The sequence below is a fragment of the Colias philodice genome, chromosome 20, assembly GCF_061535455.1.
Source record: "Colias philodice isolate Cphi_HAF_F1 chromosome 20, ilColPhil1 Martin Lab GWU primary, whole genome shotgun sequence".
Classification (NCBI taxonomy): Eukaryota; Metazoa; Arthropoda; class Insecta; order Lepidoptera; family Pieridae; genus Colias; species Colias philodice.
In genome coordinates this window covers 6799661-6824745 of record NC_143105.1, presented here as the reverse complement: position 1 = coordinate 6824745, position 25085 = coordinate 6799661, and the positions used below count along the sequence as shown (strand labels likewise).

Below are 25085 nucleotides of genomic sequence, written 5' to 3'. Positions count from 1 at the left end.
CAGAATGATTTTCGTCAAATATGTCTATTTGTAACTAAATAAAATTATGTGTACTGAGAGTCGGTATGCTTTTCGATCACTTTTCGATAGTGTAATGAAGAGTGAAGCACTATTAAAACGTAGATGGTTAACAATTTTCTGAAAATAAGATCCTCTTTTATAAGAAGAAACTATCAGTTTGTTATTAGCTATTATATTAGTATAATATTTTAATGTATTATAATATATTTAAATATTTCATATTTGTCAATTTATTTTTGTTTTTATTAAATTTTTAGAATATATTTTTGAACGTTATTTGATTAGCCTGTAGACATTTGTTTTCTATTGCAAATGTCTCTGGGTAAAATATCTTCTTGTTCTATTGGATTCTTCTACGAATACTACTGCGTTGATTGGTAAATTAAACGTCACTGTTAATTTTAGCCAATGGCAGACCTGTACAATAAATTTTCGAATGTCAAACTTCTTTCGTTGTTATGGCGGGTTCGTGTTTTTTCAAGCTCAAATACGAAATGAGTAGTTATGTGCGCCGCTTGGGCGGCGACATTGACAGCGATTTGTCGAATATTCTCGTTCGCCATTTTGTTAATCTTATGGAATTTTGTGTTAAGTAATCAACGTGCCAACATTCTGGGGAACCCAAATTTGGTGTGAGTAAAAGTTTTCATAATATTCACATACTTAGTCCTATCGTACTTCATTTCGCACATTAGGCATGAAATATCAATACGGCACTCGCAAATGTTTGTTTTGAACAATTTCGTATCGTAGGGTATTTAAGTATTTATGTCTATTAGGTTAGGAAGATTAACTTTCCTCCTCATTCCAGGATTTGAAATGTCTGAGAAGTCCATGGTCGCTAAGACCGTATTAAAAAGACATGAAGTTGCTCGACCTATACATATTCAGCGTTTGGAGGCCGCCTTAGATATCCGACCATTTGTGAATCAAGTTGAAAGAATACTAAATTCTGATGGTGGAAGCGACAGTGGCGACGATTCAGATATCTTATCAATGAGCAATGAACTGTCCAAAGGGGACAAGCTAATGCATGGTGTAGTCACATCAAAACAAGGTATGGCTTTATAATAAACAAGTTTTTAATTTTATGTAAATATGCCTTATTTTGCTCATTAACAGTTTGTTCATGTTTTTAGAGAGACAGAGTGATCGTCTCCGATTGTACAACTTGTCATCAGTTGGAGAGGAAAGAGAGTGGCTTCGGGATGTTCTCCTCTCGTCAGAATCAGATACAAGTAGCGATGATGATAGTCCCGCTGCTAAAGACTATAGAATTAAATGTTTACTAAAAGAGAGAAAGTTTCATAACAAATATATTAAATCTTATTATAAGGACCCAAGTGTAAGTTGACATATTCTCTTCTAAAAGTATTATAATAACAAATATCTAAAATGCATTTTGGCATGCATTGTAACATTATCAGTCTATGCATTGAGTATTGAGCAAGTTAATGTAAATTACTAAAATTAAAAGTAAGGCAAAAATTAGTTGTAGGGTTGGATTGTGGTTGATATTTGTTTTGAAATGCTTAGTTACAAAGTATTGTGTTATATCTACTATATAATCATACATTTATCTGAACGATCAATACTACAGAACTGATATTCATGAAAACTATGTACATAACACAAAAAGCAATGTTTATTTTTTTTTCATTAAATAATGAACTAACCACCTAATTATACTCAATATGTTATTAACAAAGATATTATTCTTATTATTCATTTATAAAAATTTAAGCAATTTTTTCAGAACTCTAGATATATGTATTACGGAGCTGGTTTACTATCAACTATTGACCGTTATCCAGAAAGACATATAAACAGGCCTCCACCAGTGTCAACAAGAGGTAGAAGAGGCAGGCCCTCAGATAGAGGCTTGTCTAGACCTCCACAGAAGTCTAGAAAAGTTAGGGCTAAAGAAGGTCTAGCTGATGGAAGTGATGTTGTAAGTTGTTGTACTTTTCTTCTTCTTAATGATATGTTTAAGTATCCATACTGAAATGTGAAATCGGCCCTATTACTGAGATCGCTGTCTGTCTGTCCGTTCGTCCATCTGTAACCAGGCTGTATCGCATGCACGGTGAAAATTTCTTGTCTATTTCTTTGTCACTGTAACAAGAAATACTAAAAATACATATTTAACCAAGTTCCCATCTCATTGTCTAATACAAAGTTAAATTAACACAGTTAGTATTAAGTGTAGAATGGGGTTATGTTTTTAACCAACTTAACTTTTTAACAACCAACCAAAAAGGAGGAGGTCTCAATTCGGCCGGTATATGGCCGGTGAATATTATTAATGTATGTTTTTAAATTGCAGCCAGATGGCGCTGACTGGGAGGATCATGTTAAACACATTAAAGAAGAAAATGATACTGATGAATTCACCATTGCTGAAAAGTCTGGTGTCAGGTAAGTCTACTATAATAGAAAAAATGTTTATAGAATATTTATTTATTTATTTATTTATAAAATTTATAGAATAATAGATAAAAGAGAATAACAGATTAAAAATTTTTAAGCTGAGAGCTTCACTACATAGTATAAAACAAAGTCGCTTTCTTAAATCTTTAAAACTACGCAACGGATGTTGATGCGGTTTTTTTTAATAGAACGAATGATTCAAGAGGAAGGTTTTAGTATATAATTTATTAGGTTTTAGACAAAGCGGGCGAAGCCGCGGGCGGTAAGCTAGTTACTAAATTATTAAAATAACAAATAATTAACGGAAAAAATAGAAAAAAATAAAAGATGCTTTAAATATGGATTGCGATTTTAAATGTATTTATTTTCAGTTTTCAAAGCTGATAAATATTGCATCCTATAAACTTTTAGGGGGCGAAAGAAAATTTCCACACTAAAGAGTCCGGAAGCGCTCACTGCGCGTCGCAAACGTCATTGGTTCCTCCTCGTTAAGAAGGAATTGGGTAAAGTGCAGCGAGCAAGGACGGCAACACATAGAGAACTAATGCTGCAGAGGAAAAGGCTTGCAACATTGTGTAGTAAGCATTGGAGACATGTCGCTATGCAGGTGGGTTTTAAACTCAAACATTTATTAATTTTTTTTAAGTGAAACTTTTATTACATCGTCTCAAACTTTTTGGTCTGTGTAGCGCATGTCGCGTGACGGTCGGCTGCCGAGTAGGTATAAAGCAGTGTTCGGAACCATATTTTGTGCCTAAGTTTCACTTTTACCGTGGTTTCATAAAACCACACTACATTATTTCACTTTTAAATCGTCAGAATACATTTACTAGCAGAATACAGTTGTAGAATGCAGAATTTTTCAAGTCAAATTTCTGTATGCGCATTGAGAGTAAAATTTCAAGGTCGCATTATGGCAATACCATCACGTTGGAGTAAGGCGACCATTTTGGTACCTTTAAATCTTGCCAAATAAGTTTCACTTCTTACACGACGTGTGCTTGGCACACACGCTCTTTTTTTCTAGTCCTTATTTGAAAACCATTTCATAAATGAATATCTTGCAAATTTCTAATGTTCAAATTTTAGTGTAATGTTCTGTTTACAATATTTTAGTTTAAACACATAATTTATTTGAATTGAACAGTCACAAAAGAACATGAAGGAAACAGTATGGCGTTGCAAGCGATTGAGTCGCGAAATGCAAGCGTACTGGCGGCGATACGATCGTGCTGAAAGGGAGACTCGTAGGAGGATGGAAAGGGAGGCGGAGGAACAGAGGAAGGTAAAATAATAAAGATTTTTTTAACCTGTAAATTTTATTTATCTAAGTTTTTTATCAATATCAATAGAGCTTTTATATAAAATAATCCAGTCTGTTTTGTAGGTCCACATTGCCCTTGTGATACATTTTTTAAATGCTGATTGCCTGAATATACTTATGTAATCTCACATTAATGTAAGAGCTAACGCGCACAAGCAACTTTGTGTCCGCACATTTTTTGTCTCTCCCATCAATTTGTATGGGGAGTTGCGTCGCTACGTGCGCGCACTTTCATACTAGCCCATAAGTGGGAGAGACAAAATAGTTGCGGAGACAAAGTTGCTCGTGCGCTAGCTCTTATTTAAATTTATTTTCGAACATTATTTTTCTCATGTTTGTAAAATAATACATAATTTGTTTCAAACACTATCCATAAAATATCATATTTTAAAGAATAATATTTCTAAAATGTGATATAAATGCATTTTGTTTCAGATGGACGTAGAATTAATGGAAGCCAAACGTCAACGTCGAAAGCTAAATTTCTTAATAACTCAAACGGAACTATATGCACATTTCATGCAACGCAAGCTGAACACTACAGACGAGGGGGACAGTGGGGCGGATAGGATATTGAGGCAATTGGACGAAGACAGGGACCCCAGGCTCGCTGCTATTGATAATTATGATAGGTATAAAATATATATTTATAAAGCATTTGAATGTCATAAAATAATAAATATCAATTTCAATTATGATAGGTATGGATAATTTGGATACTTTATTTGATGACACAAATTTCGTCATGTGGATCTTTTGTGACTACATGCTGGAGATATTTTTTTCGCTCAATGATTGCATTATCAGTGTTTGGGCGTAATATTATAACATATTATATACAATTTATCCACGACAAAAATTAATTATCTTCTTAAAATGTATATGGTTATATATTTATTAATTATAAATACATTATCCTAAAAAAATAAAATAATAGAATAGATGAAAATACGAACGTTCCGTTCTGCGGGCGGATATTTGACATAAATAGTAAATAGTTTTTGTATATGAAATAATTGATAAGTATGATGTGAATACCAAATAATAAGCAATGACCACTAGATAATAGAATATTTAAATTAAATTCTAATAATTTTAGTGAAAGAATGTGCCTTTATTTTTCTACATTATTTTACCATAATGTACCAATTCCACCTATAGCGAAGCGATGAAAGCCCGCGCGTCCCGCAACGCGCGCGAAGCGTTCCGCGCGGACCGGGCACGCACGCTCGCACTGGACGCGGCCACGGGCGGGGAGCGCTCCGAGAGACGGGACCACGACCAGCCGGCCATCTTCCGCGGCACGCTCAAGGGATACCAGCTCAAGGGGATGAATTGGCTCGCTAACTTGTATGATCAGGTGGGGTTACAGTAAAAGTGTTAATACAGGTAGATTACAATTTGCATGTTACATGTGTCGAAAAATTGTGTAGATTGTAATTAGACAGATTCATGAGATTTTATTATGTCGAATAATTGTGATTGATTTTTTTATTAGATCGAGATTGATACATTTGCTTGCATTTGCACGCATTCGGCATTACCTATTTCTGGTTAGACTATAATACAATAAATTATACAGCATTTATGTGTTACGCCAAGAATTTACTCTTCCCAAGTCAGGTGCAGGTTGGGAATCCTCGGAGCTCCGCCTTTTTCTATGTATTTTGTAAATAAACCAAACCTATGCATTGTATGGGAGATTATAATCTATCAACGAGAAATCGTTAAATTGTGATGTCCATGTGATATGATGGTTAAAGTGAGATTTGGTTTATACAAAAGTAAATAAATTTCGACCATAGTAAATCCCTCCAGTTAATATTTAATCTAACAGTTATTACAATGTTTTTAACATATCAACTGCAATGTTGATCAATAACTGTTTTACTATTGCACGCCTCATAAGCGAAGCGTTGAGGTGGGTACTACTGTCACTTCGCGCAAAACATCTGATTTTTCAAACTTAAATCATCTTTATGTATCATACATTGCACTTGTAAGATAATACATACACACACATATTAAGAAAAAACACTATTTTTAACGTTCATGATATTTTTGATGTCATTTTTGTTATTTAAACTAGTTAAAAAACAGTTTAAAAAAGTTCTGTCTTGGACGTCCGTGTGTCTGTATGTGCGGATCCTTTTTCTTGTTAACACGATAGCGACCGAAATACTTTACTAATCGAGTCTTTTTTTTTCTCTTACGCTTGAGTATGCTCAGGAATAGAACCCTTTCATTTTTCAGGGTCTGATTCGATGTGGTTTATTTGTTATTAAATAAACAAAAATAATAATTAATAAATATTTATTAAAAAAAAATTATGAGGCGTGCACTTTTGGATTTTCAAATTATTTACATACTATTCTTACGTAAAAGCTCCTTAGTAAGCTTAAGCTTCTTAATAACCCTACTTTTCCTTACAGGGTATCAGTGGTATATTAGCAGACGAGATGGGTCTAGGCAAAACGGTCCAATGTATAGCATTTCTATGTCACGTGGCTGAACGACTCGGTGTTTGGGGACCTTTCCTGGTGGTGTCTCCGGCTTCTACACTTCATAATTGGCAACAGGAAATGCAGAGATTTGTACCGGATTTTAAAGTGGTAAGTTAAAGTTACTTATAGTTATGTAATTTTTATTTAAATTTATATGTATGTGAATAATATTAATAAACACTTAAGATAATTTGAAGGTAAAGACTCTCCGTAGTTTCTGAACTTCCTCTGGACCTTATAATAATTATTATAAGACGTTAATAACTTTTTAACCAATTTCCAAAAAAGGAATAAAGTCTAGGTTTGGGTGTATGTCTTCATTGTGTATGTTCATCGATTTTTTAAGCAATTTGAACTGAATCACATTTTTTTTTATTGTGGTGTGGGTTTTATAGTCAAGTGATTTAGTGCCATCATATAATATAATTTTCAGTCCAATGTCTAAAAAAGTTTAAGCAACTGTGTAAATCTTAGCTACATTATTCAAATTTTATATGAAATATTATTCCCACTAGGTACCATACTGGGGCAGTCCCAGCGAACGTAAGATCCTCCGCCAATTCTGGGAACGTAAGGACCTGCACACACAGCAAGCTGCCTTCCACGTGGTTATCACATCGTACCAGATTGTGGTCTCCGATCTCAAGTATTTGAACCGTGTGTCCTGGCAGTATATGATATTGGACGAAGCGCAAGCTATAAAAAGCTCGGCTAGCATGCGCTGGAAACTGTTACTAGGCTTTAGTTGCAGGAATCGGTTGTTGTTATCAGGTTAGTATAAATGAAATATACATAAATTAAAATGTGTATTAGATGAAAGAAAGAAAGGAAAAACATATATTACTTTTAACTTTGAATAAAAGAATGAAAAAGTTTTCATTTATACACATATATTGTCCTTATCATATATTAGAATTAAAGTTAAATATGATTATATTGAATACAACCAATACTTCTATTTGTTCCTATTTTGGTAAGATTTTTAACAATTATTTTACGTAAGATCGATCGAAGATTTTACGTGAGACAACAAAAATTTACTTACATTTTTTTTACCATAATTTAAGTCTTCACGTCTATTATTATTATAATAATAAACATATTTTTTATTTTAGGTACACCAATACAAAACAGTATGGCGGAACTATGGGCGCTACTACATTTCATAATGCCCACACTTTTCGACTCACATGAAGAGTTTAATGAATGGTTCTCTAAGGATATTGAAAGTCACGCGGAAAATAAGAGCACTATTGATGAAAGTATGTTGAATTGTATCTTAAATGTTTTCAATTTTAATATTAAACTGATATACATTGAGTTGATAATTTGTTCTTAGCCTTATGTTTGAAATTAGGTAAAAATACGAGAAAGTAATGAATGCCATAAAACTATTAGATCTTTTAATTTACAACTCTTCATTTTTACTTTCTTCTCTTTCGTTCAACTTTTTATATTTAAAGCGGAGAAATCTATAATACTCTACAAATATTTCATATAAAAGCAAAAAACAATACTGATTTTATTTTACAGAACATTTATCGCGGCTACACATGATATTAAAACCGTTTATGTTGCGGAGAATAAAAAAAGACGTAGAAAATGAGTTATCAGACAAAATTGAGATTATGGTGCATTGTCCACTTACTATAAGGCAAAAATTATTGTATATAGGTAAGAAATATAAGTTACTATTAAATACGTTTAGTATAAGTATTTGTGTATTCACTATTTTAAATTATTGTTTTACAGCATTAAAAAAGAAAATTAAAATTGAAGAGTTATTACATTATACAATTGGATCGGAATCAGGACATAATGTTGACAAAAACTTTACCTCAAATTTAATGAATTTAGTTATGCAATTTAGGAAGGTGAGTGTAACACATTATTTTCTAGATTTCTTTGGTCAATGTGGTGTCTATGAAAGGTTTGGTGTGAAGAAAGCAATAAACATTTCTTTACTAGATAATTAAATGCCTTTTTCATTGTTATAGTTTTATTATATCTATTAGATACTATATGAAATGGCAAAAGTAAATAAAAATTCACATCTCTATTTGTTGCATTCTATTGAAATTATAACTTGTCTTTTTCGTAATTAGACTGCGCATGTCTTTGTATCTCAACATTTATTCTATTAGACTTCTTCTAGAAGTACTTTTGAACATATTTCGTCATAACATATTTTTAACATTGACCACCGATTCGGAAAGCAGTATCTATGGAGAAGAACTGGCAAGAAACTCCGTAGTTATCCTTGTCTGTCATCACTTGTTAAGTCTTTAGGGCGCTTGTGCACTACAAGGAATTTTACTGTCCGGCATTCCGATTTTTTACGGTCCGGTGTGGCATGAAAAAACCGATGAATTGCTTGTGCACCTGTCCGTCTTTACTCGGATCAGTGCGGTACAGTTCAAGGAAGTTTGGCGGTATAATGCTATCATAAATGATTGTTTTTGCATTTTACAAGAAACGAGTAAAAAATATAGAAGGTTAAATATTATATTATTTCGTTATAATAAAAAGTAAAGTTCCGTAAGAGATTTAAAATGCGTGTTTCACTTATTTATTTTAATCGGTGACGAGGAGCTAAAGCTATTCCCACTTGAACTTTAACTTACCAACACTTACTTAGATAATAATTATAGGTCAATGCTTGGTCAATGTATATATAAAATAACAATACCGACTTCTCAAATCTCATTGCCAGCTAAAAGAAAGTAAAACAAGAGCTTGCTTTCAATTGGCATATGGAATAAAAAGAGTAAAATCCAAGCAAGTGGGCACTCGAAAACAATTATACCTACAGCGACTCGTAAACTCAAAAAACCATCCGGAATAGGGAAAAGTAAAATGTCGGACAGTAAAATTACGTATAGTGCACAAGCTAGTATTTAGATTAATTGCGTGCCACACCGGACCGTAAAAAATCGGAATGCCGGACCGTAAAATTCCTTGTAGTGGACAAACGCCCTTATTGTGTAATGGCTAACTAATCGGTCCTTCTACAGTATTAAAGAATTTTTTGATGACAAGAAATAAAATTATGATTGACAAGCTAATTTATATAAGTAATAATTTTGTAATTAACATTGATAATTTAATTGGACCCATTGTTTTATATAAAATTATAAAATTTGCATGCTGTTTTTTAATGACGGTTAAACATTTTGTACCTACTATGTATAACTAAAAAAAGTAACATCTAAAATACCATGTTTAACGTAAATAAAGAATTATGAATTATGAATCGTACGAGAGACTTCATTTATATCGTACGAGAGAGATATAAATGAAGCAGTTAAAAATATTGTAAAATGGTTAGAAGACAACAATCTTAAAATTAACTTATTAAAAACAAAAATAATTCAATTCTATACAAAGAATTGCTCCAAAATAAACCTAAATATAAAGTGTGATAACCAAGTAATAGAACAAGTAGATCATCATAAATTCTTGGGTGTTTTGTTGGATGAAGGTCTAAAATGGAACAAACATATTGATTACGTTTGCGACAGAATTAATCGTTTCGTTTACGTATTACGGCGTTTAAGAGATACTGTTTCTATGAATGCAGCAATAAATGCTTATCATGCCTACGTTTCCTCTGTACTTTCGTATGGAATCATTCTTTGGGGACAATCTTGTGATGTGCGGAAGGTATTTGTCTCACAAAAAAAATGTATCAGAGCTCTGTGCGGTTTGAACCAAAGAGACAGTTGTAGACCTCTGTTTAGTAAATTACGGATCCTTACTTTAACTTGCATGTACATAAGAGAAGTATGTTTATTTGTAAAATATCACCCGGAATACTTTAAGAAGAAAGGAGAAGTAAATTCGCATATGTTGACAAGATACCAAAACAAATTACATTTCCCAACGTGTAGAATTAACAAAGCTAAAAACAGTGTAATATTTATGGCTATTAAAATATATAATAAAATACCGGACAATTTCAAGGAACTACCAGTAAATTTTTTCAAAAATAAACTGACGAACTGGTTGATGGTGAAACAATTTTATGACATTGAAGAATTTATGACTTTTAAGTAGTGTAAACTGAATTGTGTGTGATAAGTGTGTGATATAATCGTGTTAATCGTAGTGCGTTCGCGTAATTGTGAAAATTGAATTGTGTGTACATTTAAATAATTAGACTAATCAACTTTCTTTTTCAATATTTGCACACCCAATCAATGGGTAGAATGTATTAGCCACATAATATTGTAATTAAAAACATCTATAATTTGTAACTACATTCTTGCAAATAAATATAATTTGAATTTGAATTTGAATTTGAATTATGTACTTTCTATTGAACTCAATAACGTCTTTATTCCCAGGTATGCAATCACCCAGAATTATTCGAGCGGCGTGACGTCAAATCCCCGTTCGCGATGCAAGTCGACGACTACAATATACCAAAGATTATTGCCGAAGACTGTATCTTACTCCGTTCCATACCTTCAAAACGACATTTATTGTATAATAAACTTAGTGTGCTAATAACTGAATATGTGCACAGAAGTGTTAGTGAAAGTGTAAGTGTTAGTGACAAGTGTTTTACGTTCATGCGGTTCATGGATTTGTCACCAATGGAACTGTATAGAGTTATGGTGTGCGGGTGGCTGTATGCGTGAGTGTTTTTGTAATAATAATATGTAGTACATAACTTAATTTTGTTAATAATGTGTATAAATCACCTTTCTCTAAGAAATTTTGTAAAACTTATAATGAACATCTACTTGCATATTAGTGTAAAATGAAAAGTTAATATTTTTAATCAATCTTTTCACCTTAAACTTAAATCGAAATGGTTAGTTTGTAAAAAGTTACTAAATATTGAAAAAAATGAGTAAAAGGCATTGTGCGCCGCGCTAGACCGTCGTTCCATACCCCGCACTATCCCAGTTTAGTGTTGAACTTGGTTTTTAAAATGTGTTAGTATCGATAGCGTAATATCGACTAATACACATCTCTATCTTGAACATTAACATTCCTTATAATTCCTCGGAGCTCGCGCGCGGACTGTAAACATCTCTTTTTCTCTTACTTACAACATTTTTCTATTTCAGTATGTTACACATAGAAGATAGTATAGAAAAGTACGAGAAATTACGTCACAGGCAAGAATGGTGGTACGACAGTGATATAGAAAGAACACAAGAATTCGACAAAGTTATGAGTAAACATATGTTGTTAGTATGTCCTGATGGTGATGTCTTGAAAAGGAGGAAACATGACTCTACTGTGTGGAGAGATGTGCTGTTCACAGATCCGTTGTGGATTGAAGGTAATATAATTAATAATAAGATGTTAATAATGTACTATATAAAAATAAGTCGGGTTTTCTGTCCTGACGCTATAACTCCAGAATGAAAACCGATTTCCACGGTTTTGCATTCGTTGGAAAGGTCTCGGGCTCCGTGAGGTTTATAGCAAAGAAAAGGTGTCTCTGGTGGCGAAACGGAGTTCGCCCGGTTTGCTAGTTTTGTATAAGTATTGACGTTAGTTCAGTGATGTATGTGAAATATTCAAGAAATGTTTGTAATGATGTAATGGCAAAAAGGCTTATTTATTATTCCTTTTTATAACTAATTTACATAAGATTAAAACGTTATTTTGATTTAGCAAGAAAATACGATAAAATAAAACTAACTTTCGTTTTTTTTTAATTATGACCATCCATTTTCAAATTTGTTTGATTTTTAGGTGGTCCTTTCTATACACATACAAATCACATGATAAATTATATGTCAGAGACGATAGAACATAGAGCGATGCGAACAAGGAATTTGAAAGAGGCCAGTGGACAGGTGGTATGTATTTTAAATATATTTTATGTTCATGGGAATGTTTTGAGAACTTATATATATGACGTGTTTATTGAAAACCTTGGTTTTATTTAATAAGAGTGATAAAGTTCTTTATTCCGAGACATGAGGAATCTTTGTTGATGGATCAGAAATAGTATAAATAGATGTCACTTATTATGATTTTAATGGTAAACTGCTTGCTTTTGAATTTATCCATTACAAAAAATTAACAAACAATGAAATTTTCCTTTATTATTACGCTTTTATTAGCTTCAACTATGTTTTATATGCAACCAACTCCTATACAGGGTGTCCCACTGTTGGTATACTAAGCTCAAAGGAGGTTATAGTTTTGCATACGCTGAGTACATAAAAAATACTTATAAAATTCCAGACGCATTTTTTTTTTCAAATAGATGAATTCTTAAAACTCTATGTGTACACCCCTAACAAGCTACCCGCCCAACTTTAATACCAGCATGTGACCTATCGTTTAAGATTATGTTTGTATAGACAAAATGCTCACATTATCGAAGCGGTATATGCCGGCTACGCGAAGTTAGAGAAGAAAACATGGATTTTCAGGAAAAATTTAGCAAAAAAATTTTGATGTTATTTTCTTGTTTAGGTATTTTTTACGTGATCAGTGTATGCAAAACTACAAGTCCCTTCGCGCTTAGTATACCAATAGTGGGACACCCTGTATATTTGATTTTGGCCCACTTTAAAGTTTAAACGGACAGATTTATTATTATCACTCATTGGTGACAATACATGAGTTTTAGCGTGTTTTTTTTAGTTTTATTATGTTACTAGATTTCCGCCCGCGGCTTCGCCCGCGTTTTCAAAGGAAAACCCGCATAGTTCCCGTTCCCGTGGGATTTCCGGGATAAAACCTATCCTATGTGTTAATCCAAGTTACCCTCTATATGTGTGCTAAATTTCATTGTAATCGGTTCAGTAGTTTTTACGTGAAAGAGTAACAAACATCCATACATCCATACATCCATACAAACATCCATAAATCCTTACAAACTTTCGCCTTTATAATAGTATTAAGATATTAATTATATCTGTATGATATAATATTTGTGCACTTTTTAGCCGGAAATGCTGACCGAAATAAAGACGGAAGACGGTGGTGTGATACCGGTCGAGAAGCAACCAATAGAAGCGGCGGAATTTCCGCACGTGGAGCGGCCGCCAGTCGTACATTGCGATGTGCCCACACCCTTACCGACTTTCTTATATACTGTGCAACAAAAGGTATTATTTGTAGAAGATAAAAATAAAGGAGATTGCCCAAGTGACTATGGCACTTGGTATCGCAATCAAACTTATTGTGTCAAGATGAAATATAGCTCAATTTAAAGCTTGATGTTAGTACTTTTAGAAACGATTAAAGATTTTATGTAAATAAGCCGCAGTTCGCGACAATAAGAATAAAACAATAGTTTTATTCAACACTTAAAAAAATACTTTATCGAGTTTAAACTAACGATGAACGTTAAGTTTTACCACACCCCGGACACTCCATACAAAATTATCGTTTTGACAGTCACACTGTAGAGACTGCAAATGTGTGTGTTAACGCTTTATGGTAGGCACATTTGTGACTAGCGTAAAAAAAAAATTCGCGTTTTTCTGATGAAATACATCCGTAAACAGCACAATATCTAACCAATTTCTAAGAAAAACAAGGAAAAACGATAATCACAAATCCAAAATAATAAAATTACTTTAAGTCAATTTGATTAATGTTGTCAATCTTCGTTGCGTATCGTCCTTGCAGAAAAATATGGCCCATTTTAATCACGATCGCGCGGGGTGAGGTAAGTTTAATTTTGGTGGGAGGCGGAGAGTGTCCGTTCTGTAGCGTTTAGCTACTATTATGTATTCTGTGGTTTTACATTTATTACATAGGTAATATTTTAATTTATAAGACAAATGTGAAAAGTAAATCGTAATAAACATTATTTCAAAATAAATAACGTCGAACAATGCGTCGAATACATTAATTTCAAACAGAAACTGACAGGGCGCTTGCAAAAGAGATAGATATATGTGTCAAAACAAAACTTTTACTTTTATTTCTATTTATCCGGTATAATTAAGACTTAATAGTGATACATATGATCATTATAAATACAAATAGGAATTAACAATATCACGAACACGTGGCACAACTAAAATTTTACCGATGCCACCCGTGGTCATTCTCCTTTAATAATATAGTTAAGAAATAGCTTTTGTAATTTAGTATGGAAATATATATTTAGAGAGATTTTTTAAATATTTACCAGTAAGATAAAGAATTAAATTGTATGCTACTTTCAATTCTTTGGTAATTTTGTTTGTTTTTAAAATTCATCCATTGACATAATTAAATCATAATAAGTATAAAATATCGTCAGATTGGCATTTTTCACTTGTCTAGTTAGCACAGTACATGTATAAAATGCTCATTAATATCATAGCTTCAAAATTATTATTTATAAGTATTAATAACTTAATTTTTAGGTGTGCGCGCCAACCCGGCAAAGTTTCTCGGTGTCCCGTTCGCACGCGTACCACATAAAGCGGCACACTCACTGCGAGACGCGACTCGGCAGCGACACGGTCGCACGACTCGTGGACAACGCACGGCCGCCGTACGGGTGGGCGAGCTTGCAAGTGCCAGGTGAGAAAAAAAAATTGGTTGTCTGTAAAGTCGGTTTACGATCGAGATGTTTACGTGATAACGTCTTATTGGTGGCAGCGCTCGAGATGAGACGGGAGATCGGTCCGTCTTTCTCTCGTTATACCTGCGATCGCGCTCGTGAGGTTTTGGTGTGACACAAGTTTCTGAACATGTCACCCGGCTAAAACGATTTTAAAAATGTTATCACGTCAAAAAAGAACGTGTGAGCACACTTGTCAGAAGTTAAACTTTTTTTGGCAACTAAAATACCAAAATCGTCGCCTTACTCCATGACGTGACGGTATCGCCATGACGCGTTGCAATATTACTCAAAACGTGCTTATAGAAGTTTCACTTCAAAAATCTTTAGGTGTTGTTATTCAATACTTCATGGGCATTCACCACGCGTACGAGATAAAGCGGTACATTCATTGATAGATCGAGAAAAAAATGTTAAAAAAGCATAGTATATGTTTTCATGAAAATAGAATGTGAATTTTTGCGAAACAAGTACTATTTTTCTGTATAACAATAGATGACATTTTTTAATGAAAATTTAAAAACGAAAAATATCTTTTGTAACACGAGGTAACACAAATAGAGACAACTCATTTTTATTAATTTTATTAATAATTATATTTTTATTAACAGATAAAAATCAGCTAGTGAGCGATGCGGGCAAATTAACAGTATTAGATTCGTTATTGAAAAGACTGAAGGAGCGCGGACACAGGGTGCTCATATACAGTCAGATGACCAAGATGATTGATCTCTTGGAGGTATGATTATATTTATTTATTTAAATTATTAATCGACATTATTATCACCGATCCTTGATACAAAGTTTAAATTAAAATTTGTCTATTTGAAGTGTGTAAAAATCATGGTCTAACGCCTAAAGGTTAAGAAGATTTTTTTTATAAATTTTTATTTTCTGTCATTTATAATAATTACAAGTGATTTTTTTAATCACGTATACAATCAGGCATACACATTTTTTTATTGTTCATAGGAATACATGTGGCATAGAAAACACAAGTACATGCGGTTAGACGGTTCCAGTAAGATTTCAGCGCGTCGCGATATGGTCGCTGATTTTCAGGTAAAGTGCAATAAAATAAATTAAACTGATCAAATTATTGTATTTTTGATGAAAGCTTTGAATAAAAGTGGTATAAGTAAATTAAATATACCGTTTTTTGTCGTGATTACTTTTTACTTTGATTAGCTTTGAGCTTGAGTAGCTAGTATAAGTTGTGAATGTGAAAGTTTTTTTCTACTTTCTACCCTCTTCATATGAAATATAATTTTATACACAAATACTGTATTACCTGTTAGATTTATATATTAATTTTGTAATTGACTTTGTACAGGCTCGCACGGACATATTTGTGTTCTTACTGTCGACGCGTGCCGGCGGCTTGGGCATCAATCTCACCGCTGCTGATACTGTGAGTTTATATATTTTTTAAACTATTGCATAAAATTATTGAGCGCGGGGACCGAATCGAGAAATTCCGTAACGAAAAAACCTCACGCTCCCCACTCCGACGGGCACGGAGCTGTGGCTTGAAGGCATAGCATGCAATAGCTTTACCGCGGCAGTCCCCGAGTGCCACACGTCTTTTAAGTTAAGTTGCTTCACTCACTGAACAAAAATAACATAATCCACGACTCTTTCCTCTTTGTCTGTTTAAAATGTAGTAAACAAGATATTCCCCCACCATTTTTTTTTCGTTTATTAAATAACTAAGTAACTTATAGCCATATAATATTGTATAATCTTCGACGATTAATAACACCACTATCGATAAAAAAAATATTCCTGTAAATCAGATTTAGATGCATTTGAATAAGGTTGAATTTTTTTTAAGTGTTATGCCATCAGGCCCCGGAATCACAGACACAATAAAAAATCTATTGTGTCGCGGTTGGATCTGGCCGTTCGGGGCTCCATGGGTTAATGTGGTTTTTGTTGTTGACTAGAATGTTTTTATGAATATATATTAATGCAGGTGATATTCTACGACTCGGACTGGAACCCGACGGTGGACCAGCAGGCGATGGACCGCGCGCACAGGCTCGGCCAGACCAAGCAGGTCACGGTGTACCGGCTCATCTGCAAGGGGACCATCGAGGAACGCATCCTGCAACGCGCCAAGGAGAAGAGCGAGGTAACACAGTGTTTACTTTATTCATTCATTCATGATTCATTCATTCATTGGGCGAAGTGTAATAGAAATAAAAACAGCAAATACTTTTGATAATGTGGAGTTTTATTTCTTAACGACTTATACAATATGGCAAACGGCAGTACAGCAGTAAAAGGAAACGGACATAGACATACTGCATACAGATTCAAGACGGAGTATTGCCAACTTAATATTACATTGTCTACTATTATACACTAATGCCAACACGAAGCATGTAACGGAAGTCGTATGCGTCCATAGTGCGGGCAAACTACTGAACCGTCTTTGAGCAAAATAAACTACCCATGTAGTCACTCGATTGCTTTTCAAAATTCATTAAGGGCCGGCGCAGACATGGCAGAGTGCAGCGAGCATTTTTGAATGACAAACTATTATCGACATTGTCCTCATTATATAATTTTAATCAAACAACAATTTATTCCCAAAAAGCATCGAAGCGTCACAATATCACTAATTGAAATATCTATCACGCGCTACATGCAATCATATTACATACAAACAACAGCAACAAACAATCAAATTAGCATAACAATAACATAAATAGATTGAAATTTGAATATAATTAGAAACACGCGCTTTCATCCACACTTTGTAGCCTTGTAATGATTATATAATTTTTCAAAGTAACAAAAATTTATCCTCTGTGAATAATAATAATAAAAATGTATTTTTACATGTAGATTCAACGTATGGTGATCAGCGGCGGTAACTTCAAGCCTGACACTCTAAAGCCTAAGGAAGTGGTGTCGTTGCTTCTCGATGATGAAGAAATTGAACTCAAATGTAAGTATTTTTATAATAACCGTGAATGTTAGTCATATTTTAGTTTGTAGGATTCAGTATTGCATTCGTAACATAAGTTTGCTATTAATTATATTTGTATAGTTTCATAGTAAATAAAATGTTGGTGTTTGCGGTGTAGAAAATATAAAAGCTGCAGATAAACTTCATGCATAATTTCTCAGCGTGATAGTTTCAGTAAATATGTAAAATATTATGTTCTTGTCTGTCTGTGTAGTATTTTATTATTATGTATAAAAAATGTACTTACGTTTTAAATCTTTTTTGATGAACAGATCGTCAAAAGTCTGAAGAAAAGAAAATGATGGAGGAACGAGAAAGAAAAAGGAAGTTGGGTATACTGCCTGCGCAGCCTGCAGTAAGTAGATTCTTTTAACTATTACAAGCGGTCCGCCCCGGCTTCGCCGTACATATTTACGTTTTCTCTACATAAGAACCATCCTCGTACTTCAAGGAATATAATAAAAAAAGAATTATCGAAATCGGTTCAGCCGTTCTCGAGTTATGCGCTTACCAACACATTTTGCGATTCATTTTTATATTGTATAAGAATATTATTATATATTGCCTTAATAAGAATATTGGTCCTTCGAAACGGATTAACTTTTTGAAGGACTAATATTCTGAATTTATGTATTTATTAAAGAATATTGGTCGATGTATTTATTACGAGTTTATGTATTTATTGAAAACCATTTAATAAAAATCGTACGTAATAATGATATATCGTCTAAAGATTCGACGCTAAACAACATTCTCTCACATGCTAACTGTAATGGATAAAAAAAATATTATAATGATGTTTTGTGTACTTTAACCGTATTATAGAAAGAGTTATTTCCTTTATTGACTTAAATATTTAAAAATGTATAATTTTGTCACAGCCGGCAGCCACAGAATCGAAACGTGCTCGAGAGTCTGCATCGGAACCGGGCAGCCCGCTGCAAGTTGATGATGAAGCTGACCTCATGGTGGACGTCTCTCATAGTATACCGACGTGTGAGTATTGGTTTTAGTATTATTTTAGTATTAAATACGTTTTACTATAGATATCGCATATGTTATGCTTGGTAACGTGTGGTTATTGTTGTAATGTTTCTTGATACAATGTTTTATACAATTTTCTTATCTGAGTTTATCCTATCCTACTTCCTAATAATATTATAAATACGACAGTTTGTGAGGATGTATCATGTATGTGTATGTATGTATAACCGTTTGTTACTCTTTCACGCAGATACTACTCAACCGATTATAACACACATATAGAGGGTAACTTGGATTAACACATAGGATAGGTTTTATCCCGGAAATCCCACGGGAACGGGAACTATGCGGGTTTTCCTTTGAAAACGCGGGCGAAGCCACGGGCGGAAATCTAGTAATATTATAAATACGACAGTTTGTGAGGATGGATGTATGTGTATGTATGAATGTTTGTTACTCTTTCACGCAGATAATACTGAACCGATTATAATGAAATTTAACACAAGTATAGAGGGTAACTTGGATTAACACATAGGATAGAAGGACGAACGGAATTCTCACGGGAACGAGAACTATGCGGGGTTTTCTTTGAAAACGCGGGCGAAGCTGCGGGCGGAAAAGTAGTAGTATGTACAGAAAACAGATGTGATACGTATTTTCATATCTTTTATCTCTGAAAATGTATTCGGATGTAAATGTAATGATCCACATTAATTTTTGTTTGATGCCTAAGTTGAAATGATTCATTTTCGTGACTTTTGGGGGTGTGAGTTTCAATAATTTATAGCTATGTCTACATGTCACGGTCACAATATTTTCTCGCTATGTTATCTATATACTTAAAGCTGAAGAGTTTGTTTGTTTGACGCGTTAATCTCGAGAACTACTGGTCCGATTTGAAAATTTTTTCGGAGAATATATTCGGAGCGGAGCACTGCGGGTAAAATCGCGAGGCGCAGCTAGTAAAAACATAAAAAAGATGAAATGTGCCATTTTCCCAGAAATTCCATATAAATAGAAAGTTGATTGATGACTACTAATTGAAATGAACACCGTCTTAAGAAGGTGCGGTTTGCAATAATTTGTAGCTCATATGGCTAAATAAGAAAAAGTAAGGCACATCGCGATTTATATTCCAAAAGTATAGGCCATTTAACATCAAATGATACATTTTGATCATGTCACTCGTTATTTCTAGCATACACGAGCAGTTCCCGCGGCACATGGGGCCGTGCAGCCCGCGGCGGTCGGCGGGGCCGCCCGCGGGGCTCGAGACACGCGGCGCGGCGCCCCGAGCCTGCGCCCCCGGACAATGCATCTGCGGTTGCTGCCGGTATGTGCACTTGTGGTGTTATATTATATTATTTGCTTTTTGACAGCTTCAGGCTATGAAATTTTTTGACAGGTACGAGCTACACAGAATGATTCAATACCATTGTGCTACCGATTAAATGTATACATATATACATAGATAGCTTTATGGTAAGAAAATGGCGTAATATAAAAAAAAAAAATGTTTTTCTTATTCGCAGGTGCATTGCTATTAGAATCCGACATGCCACTCGAGATAGTGGAGAGGGGCGGCTTGTCCCGCGGGCGACGCGGGCCCGGCCGGCCGCGCCTGCGGGGCGCAGCACCCCGGGCGCCCGTGAGGCGACCGCGGAGGCCTAGGGAACCCCTACTTGTGCCACTGGCGCCTCCGCCTTGAGGTGGGTAGAGCAGGGTGGGGTGGTGTTGAAAACAAAAAAAAAAGACGTGTGGCACTCGGGGACTGCCGCGGTAAAGCTATTGCATACTATGCCTTCAAGCCACACCTCCGCGCCCGTCGGAGTGGGGAGCGTGAGGCTTTTTCGTTACGGAATTTCTGGATTCGGTCCCCGCGCTCAAGGCCCGCGATAGAAGTTATGCAATAGCTTAATAATCATAAATGTCTCCATTCCGACGTGAAAAAAGGAATACACTTTCGCGTTTAATTGAATAATTACTATATTGAAGTGTGTGTAAATTTATCATATATGTATTATAACAAGAGTTTAACCCATGGAACTATATATACTACGTATGGAACCCACACTCCCTAAAAAAAAGTAAAGTCAAAAAATTTGACCTTGAATCTTATCGTTTCCCCTCCGTCTCTTTCTAGTTACGGTGAGTCATAATATATATAGTATGTCTATATTTCCGTGGGGTGAGTATAAATGTAAAAAATTCAGGATATTAAGGAAAAAAATAACGGATACATCAATTTTATTCGTATTAAAATTTTACTATAATACTAGATTTTGCCCGCGACTTCGTCCTCGTTGAAGTCATAAAACATAAAATCCCATTTATCCCGTGGGGATTTCGGAATAGCCTTTCTAAGTGCACCTTTAGGACACTCTAGATATACAGAGTGTGCCAAATTTCATGTCTTTAGGTCCAGTGATTTTAGGCTGTGCGTTGTCTGTCAGTCACTAAGTAACGGGAGAGTTTTATATTTATTGATTGATTGATGGTTGATGATTTACGGCGGAAATAAATTACGTAATTGCATTTATTATTCTAATATAGTTACTGTAGAATTTTTGCAAATAGATAAAAAATAGATGTTCAAGTATTTAACATTGGAAAATTGTAATGTTCCTTTCAGCGTTTTTTCATGTTTGCGTCTTCCGTCTTGCATCTTCAGAACACAGGACCGCTATAAATTATGACAACATTTTGCTGTATAATTTGGCGTTACGTCCAGTCATTTGAGGAATTAATGAAGTAAAATATCAATGTGTTTTTATAATATTTATTTATCATTACAATGCCAACTGCCTTTACAAATTTGCAAATTATAAGATAATAACAATAAAAAGTAACGAAATCGGTTCACTGAAAATATTTTTATCATTCCATACCCTTAAGTATTTAAATAGTTTTAAGAGTACTTGAAATATGAGATCGTGGTCTAGCGCTTCCCTATCATACAATAAAAAACAAAATATAATATATTCAGGGTGTAATCGTTAAGTGTGCACAGGTGATTATTCCGTAACTATTGCAGGTATCAAAAAACTTTAAACTGATATCGATATGATACTGATATGATACTTTACCTAATGAGTAAAATAACAATAATAACTTTTTTTAAATATAACAAGAAATATCTAAAAATGTAACTTTAAACCCTCCCATACATTTTATTTCCCGTAACGTATATATTACGTTCCCACTGCTGGGACATGGCCTCCTATGAGGTTACAGCCACATCCACCACACTGGCCAAGTGCGGGTTTAAAATGAATGTTGCATATCTTCACTTTTTCAAAACAGGATATTTTTAATTCTACTATATTTAGCCATGTATTACGTTCCGCTAGATTGGACGGAAACCTGTAAAGAGAAAAGAAGATTATTTGCAAAATATAAAAAAAAAATGTCATTTAGATACAGATAACACAAAATTTGTGCTGTTGTCTTGTGCTTCTATTTCAGTAGGTACCATATATGTATGTACTTTGAGTTTTTGATTTTACAATATATCATTATATAAAAGTAGTAAACAACGTTTTTATACCATTAACTTTCACGCCAATTGAACTAACTCAAGTGGAGAAAGACTTCTCCTCATATAAAATACCATACCGAAATATATGTACACAATTTTATAAAGTATGGACACCCTAGTCTAATATTTATTACAATCATGAAACATTTAATAATAAGCAAATAACGATGTTAAATGGAAAAAACCTAATCAAAATTAACATTATAATCACAACTTCGATCTATTATTCCAGATTTAACAACAATTAAAGTAGAAATATTACTAAACTACAATTTTACATGAAGCGTAGTTTATGCATGGTTTTTTGTACTTACGAATGAAATATAATATCACATCCTGGATGCCATTCACTTTTGCAACCGCGCACAATATATTTACAACCATTTCTATTAATTTTGGCTCAGAATAATTCCAAAATACAAGAACAAACTCACGAAATGAACATAAACATCCGCCATTTTGCAGTAAACATTATTTGACACCTAGAATTGGGGCTGCCGCGCAACGATTTTCATAACATAATTCAAAATATGGGAAAAAAATTATGAGCGTGTTCGATAAGCAGTCCATTTTAAAAGTTGTAAACCTTTGTTATTTCAATGGAAAAGCAAACCTGCATGAATCTCGTTTAAATTTCATTTTTTTAGCGGATTTTATTAATGATTTATGTCATATAGACTATTATTACTGACAGTCGATTTTTTAATGCACGTCAATAGGGGAAAAATTTACAATCACGCTGGCTACCCTATGGGGTAAACAGGGGTTACTTGCGGTCATTCTATCAGTTTTTTATTTATTCTTAGGAGTTTGGGTTCCAGTATGACTATAGTTCCATGGTTTAACCATATCAATTCATTTTTTACAGATTATACCGATGTCAGATGCTGCGGCGGCAGGAACCCACCTTTAGTGCAATTTTATTTTAATTTTACACATGAAGATGACAATATAAATAATGTACATATTTTTTTCATTTACAACATTAGCTGGCGAAGTTTAACTTTGTTATATTTATTAAACGACATTAATTGTAAATCATTTAGTTAGGAATTATTTTAAGTTGGACATAAAATTCATTTGGTTGAAAACCATTTTTTCGCATTTATGTTTGTTTCAAATTGTTTGTATTTACTATTTACCATCTCTATACATTAATATATTTATCAATTAATTTTGATCTTTCGATTCTGGATAATTCGATGTATTGAAAGATGTAAAAAACTGCCAATTTATTATAATAAAGTTATGATATGAACTCAAATGTGATTTTATTTACACCCTTACACCTATAGAACTATAAGAATTGCAATCTAAGAGACTCGCATTAAGGCAATTACACGGTTCAACGACCTTAATGATTCTGTCACTACATTTGAATTTGTTTTTTTAACCGCCCTCTATAAATATACATCGTTGTTGAAGTAAAAGTGACCAAAGATTATGGAATTGTATACTGTATCGTATTGTATCGTAATGTGTTAGTTGGTTTCTACCTAATTTATGTTTTCTCTGAGAGGCAGTAACATATTACATTTATGAATAGTAAATATTGTGTACTATGTATGTTGTAAATGTAATGTAGGAAGACTCATCTTTCAACATTAACCGTTATAAGCAAAGTCTCTACTACATGACCCATTCTGGAGACCTTAAGATGACTAAGCAAGTAATTATAAGTTCTAGAGTGGGGAACAGTTAAGAAAACACCGATTTAGAAATTAATTTTATTCAACACGGACTCTACTATATTCTGGAGACCTGATGATGGCTAGGGTGGAGAACATCTCACCTACAGAGATATAAAAGATGGAGTACATTATTTGACGTAATTCTATAAAACGGCCTCTACCATGTCATGGTGTATCGAATGGTAATGGTGACCAGGCAAATTTATTTAGCGTTCTCTGTATATCTCTTCATACCTAGTAGGAATATATGCATGCAACCTACACACACCGAAAAAAATAGGGGAACGGACAAGACATCACGTTTTTTTCGACTTGTTATGTATTTTGTAGTTAGTTCGGGGTTAATTTTTGAAAAACTCGCATAGTTCCCGTTCCCGTGGAATTTCCGGGATAAAACCTATCCTATATTACTCGTGGATAATTTAGCTTTTGAATGGTGAACGGAATTTTTAAAATCGGTCCAGTAGTTTATGAGCCTATTCATTACAATCAAACAAACAAACAAAGTTTTCCTCTTTATAATATTAGTGTAGAAGAAATCATCGGTTCACCCAGTTAAAAGTGCGGAGGTAACGGAACCAACAAAAAATTCAGTTGAATTGAGAATTTCGTCCTATAATGGCGTCGGCTAAAAATGTTGCTATACGTTTATGTCAGTTTTGACTTTCCTACGATTTTATACAATAATATAAAATTAAATGATTTTAAACAATATTAAAAAAAATTGCTGATTTTCGGCGGTATGGCGACCATTTGGAACTGTCTGAAAAGTATGGCATGGCGATTTTCGTACATGGCTACTGGACTATGATTACCTGTGCAAAAATTAGCCTGGTACAAATAGTTGATTTTTTTTTAAATCAACGCATTCACGTCGGTATTGTGGGCTGTAAATTACACCGGAAAAGTATGGCATGACACTACCGCCTACTTCTTTTTTATGGGCTGTCGGTAAATCCTAAAATTTTTGTGTTACAAATCGTTTGCCTTCCGTAATTTATCCGACGAGTTCGACTAACGCCCACGCGACTAGTCTGCCGGTACCACTGTTCTGACCATGACTTTTCTTTTTGTCAT

General features: G+C 33.9%; 1 protein-coding gene and 2 long non-coding RNA genes across 4 annotated transcripts in view; 2 read left to right on the top strand and 1 right to left on the bottom strand.

Moving 5' to 3' along the window:
- Nucleotides 1–25085, top strand: part of LOC149479529 (uncharacterized) — a 187088-nt gene that overhangs the window by 41474 nt on the left and 120529 nt on the right. The gene's annotated exons all lie outside the window — the stretch shown is intronic.
- Ino80 (chromatin-remodeling ATPase INO80) lies at nt 488–23568 on the top strand. Of its 2 annotated transcripts, none has more exons than XM_089708038.1 (29): nt 488–653; nt 833–1078; nt 1161–1366; nt 1778–1972; nt 2348–2439; nt 2863–3058; nt 3599–3736; nt 4211–4407; nt 4937–5135; nt 6208–6387; nt 6795–7050; nt 7395–7541; nt 7813–7953; nt 8032–8153; nt 10626–10918; nt 11358–11575; nt 11995–12101; nt 13203–13364; nt 14619–14778; nt 15430–15557; nt 15791–15880; nt 16152–16229; nt 16794–16952; nt 17672–17774; nt 18068–18150; nt 18677–18791; nt 19978–20112; nt 20312–20488; nt 23186–23567. In XM_089708038.1, exons 2-28 carry the CDS (start codon nt 841–843, stop codon nt 20485–20487), a joined length of 4314 nt encoding a protein of 1437 aa, XP_089564164.1. In that variant the 5' UTR covers nt 488–653; nt 833–840; the 3' UTR covers nt 20488; nt 23186–23567. The 2 variants fall into 2 exon arrangements, with proteins under 2 accessions (XP_089564164.1, XP_089564165.1); XM_089708039.1 differs by lacking the exon at nt 488–653 and adding an exon at nt 677–746 and having other exon boundaries at nt 23186–23568.
- LOC149479533 (uncharacterized) lies at nt 21545–23175 on the bottom strand. The gene is made up of 2 exons (XR_016317235.1): nt 22632–23175; nt 21545–22142 (listed from the first exon to the last, which is right to left on the bottom strand). It is a non-coding gene; the product is annotated as an uncharacterized LOC149479533 (long non-coding RNA).

Excerpts from the sequence above, each read along its gene's own strand:
- Ino80 (XM_089708039.1), top strand. The coding sequence starts at position 841 with ATGTCTGAGAAGTCCATGGTCGCTAAGACCGTATTAAAAAGACATGAA. Across the intron at positions 12,102-13,202 it reads AAGAGGCCAGTGGACAGGTG|CCGGAAATGCTGACCGAAAT; the intron begins GTATGTATTTTA and ends TGCACTTTTTAG. Across the intron at positions 14,779-15,429 it reads GGCGAGCTTGCAAGTGCCAG|ATAAAAATCAGCTAGTGAGC; the intron begins GTGAGAAAAAAA and ends TTTTATTAACAG.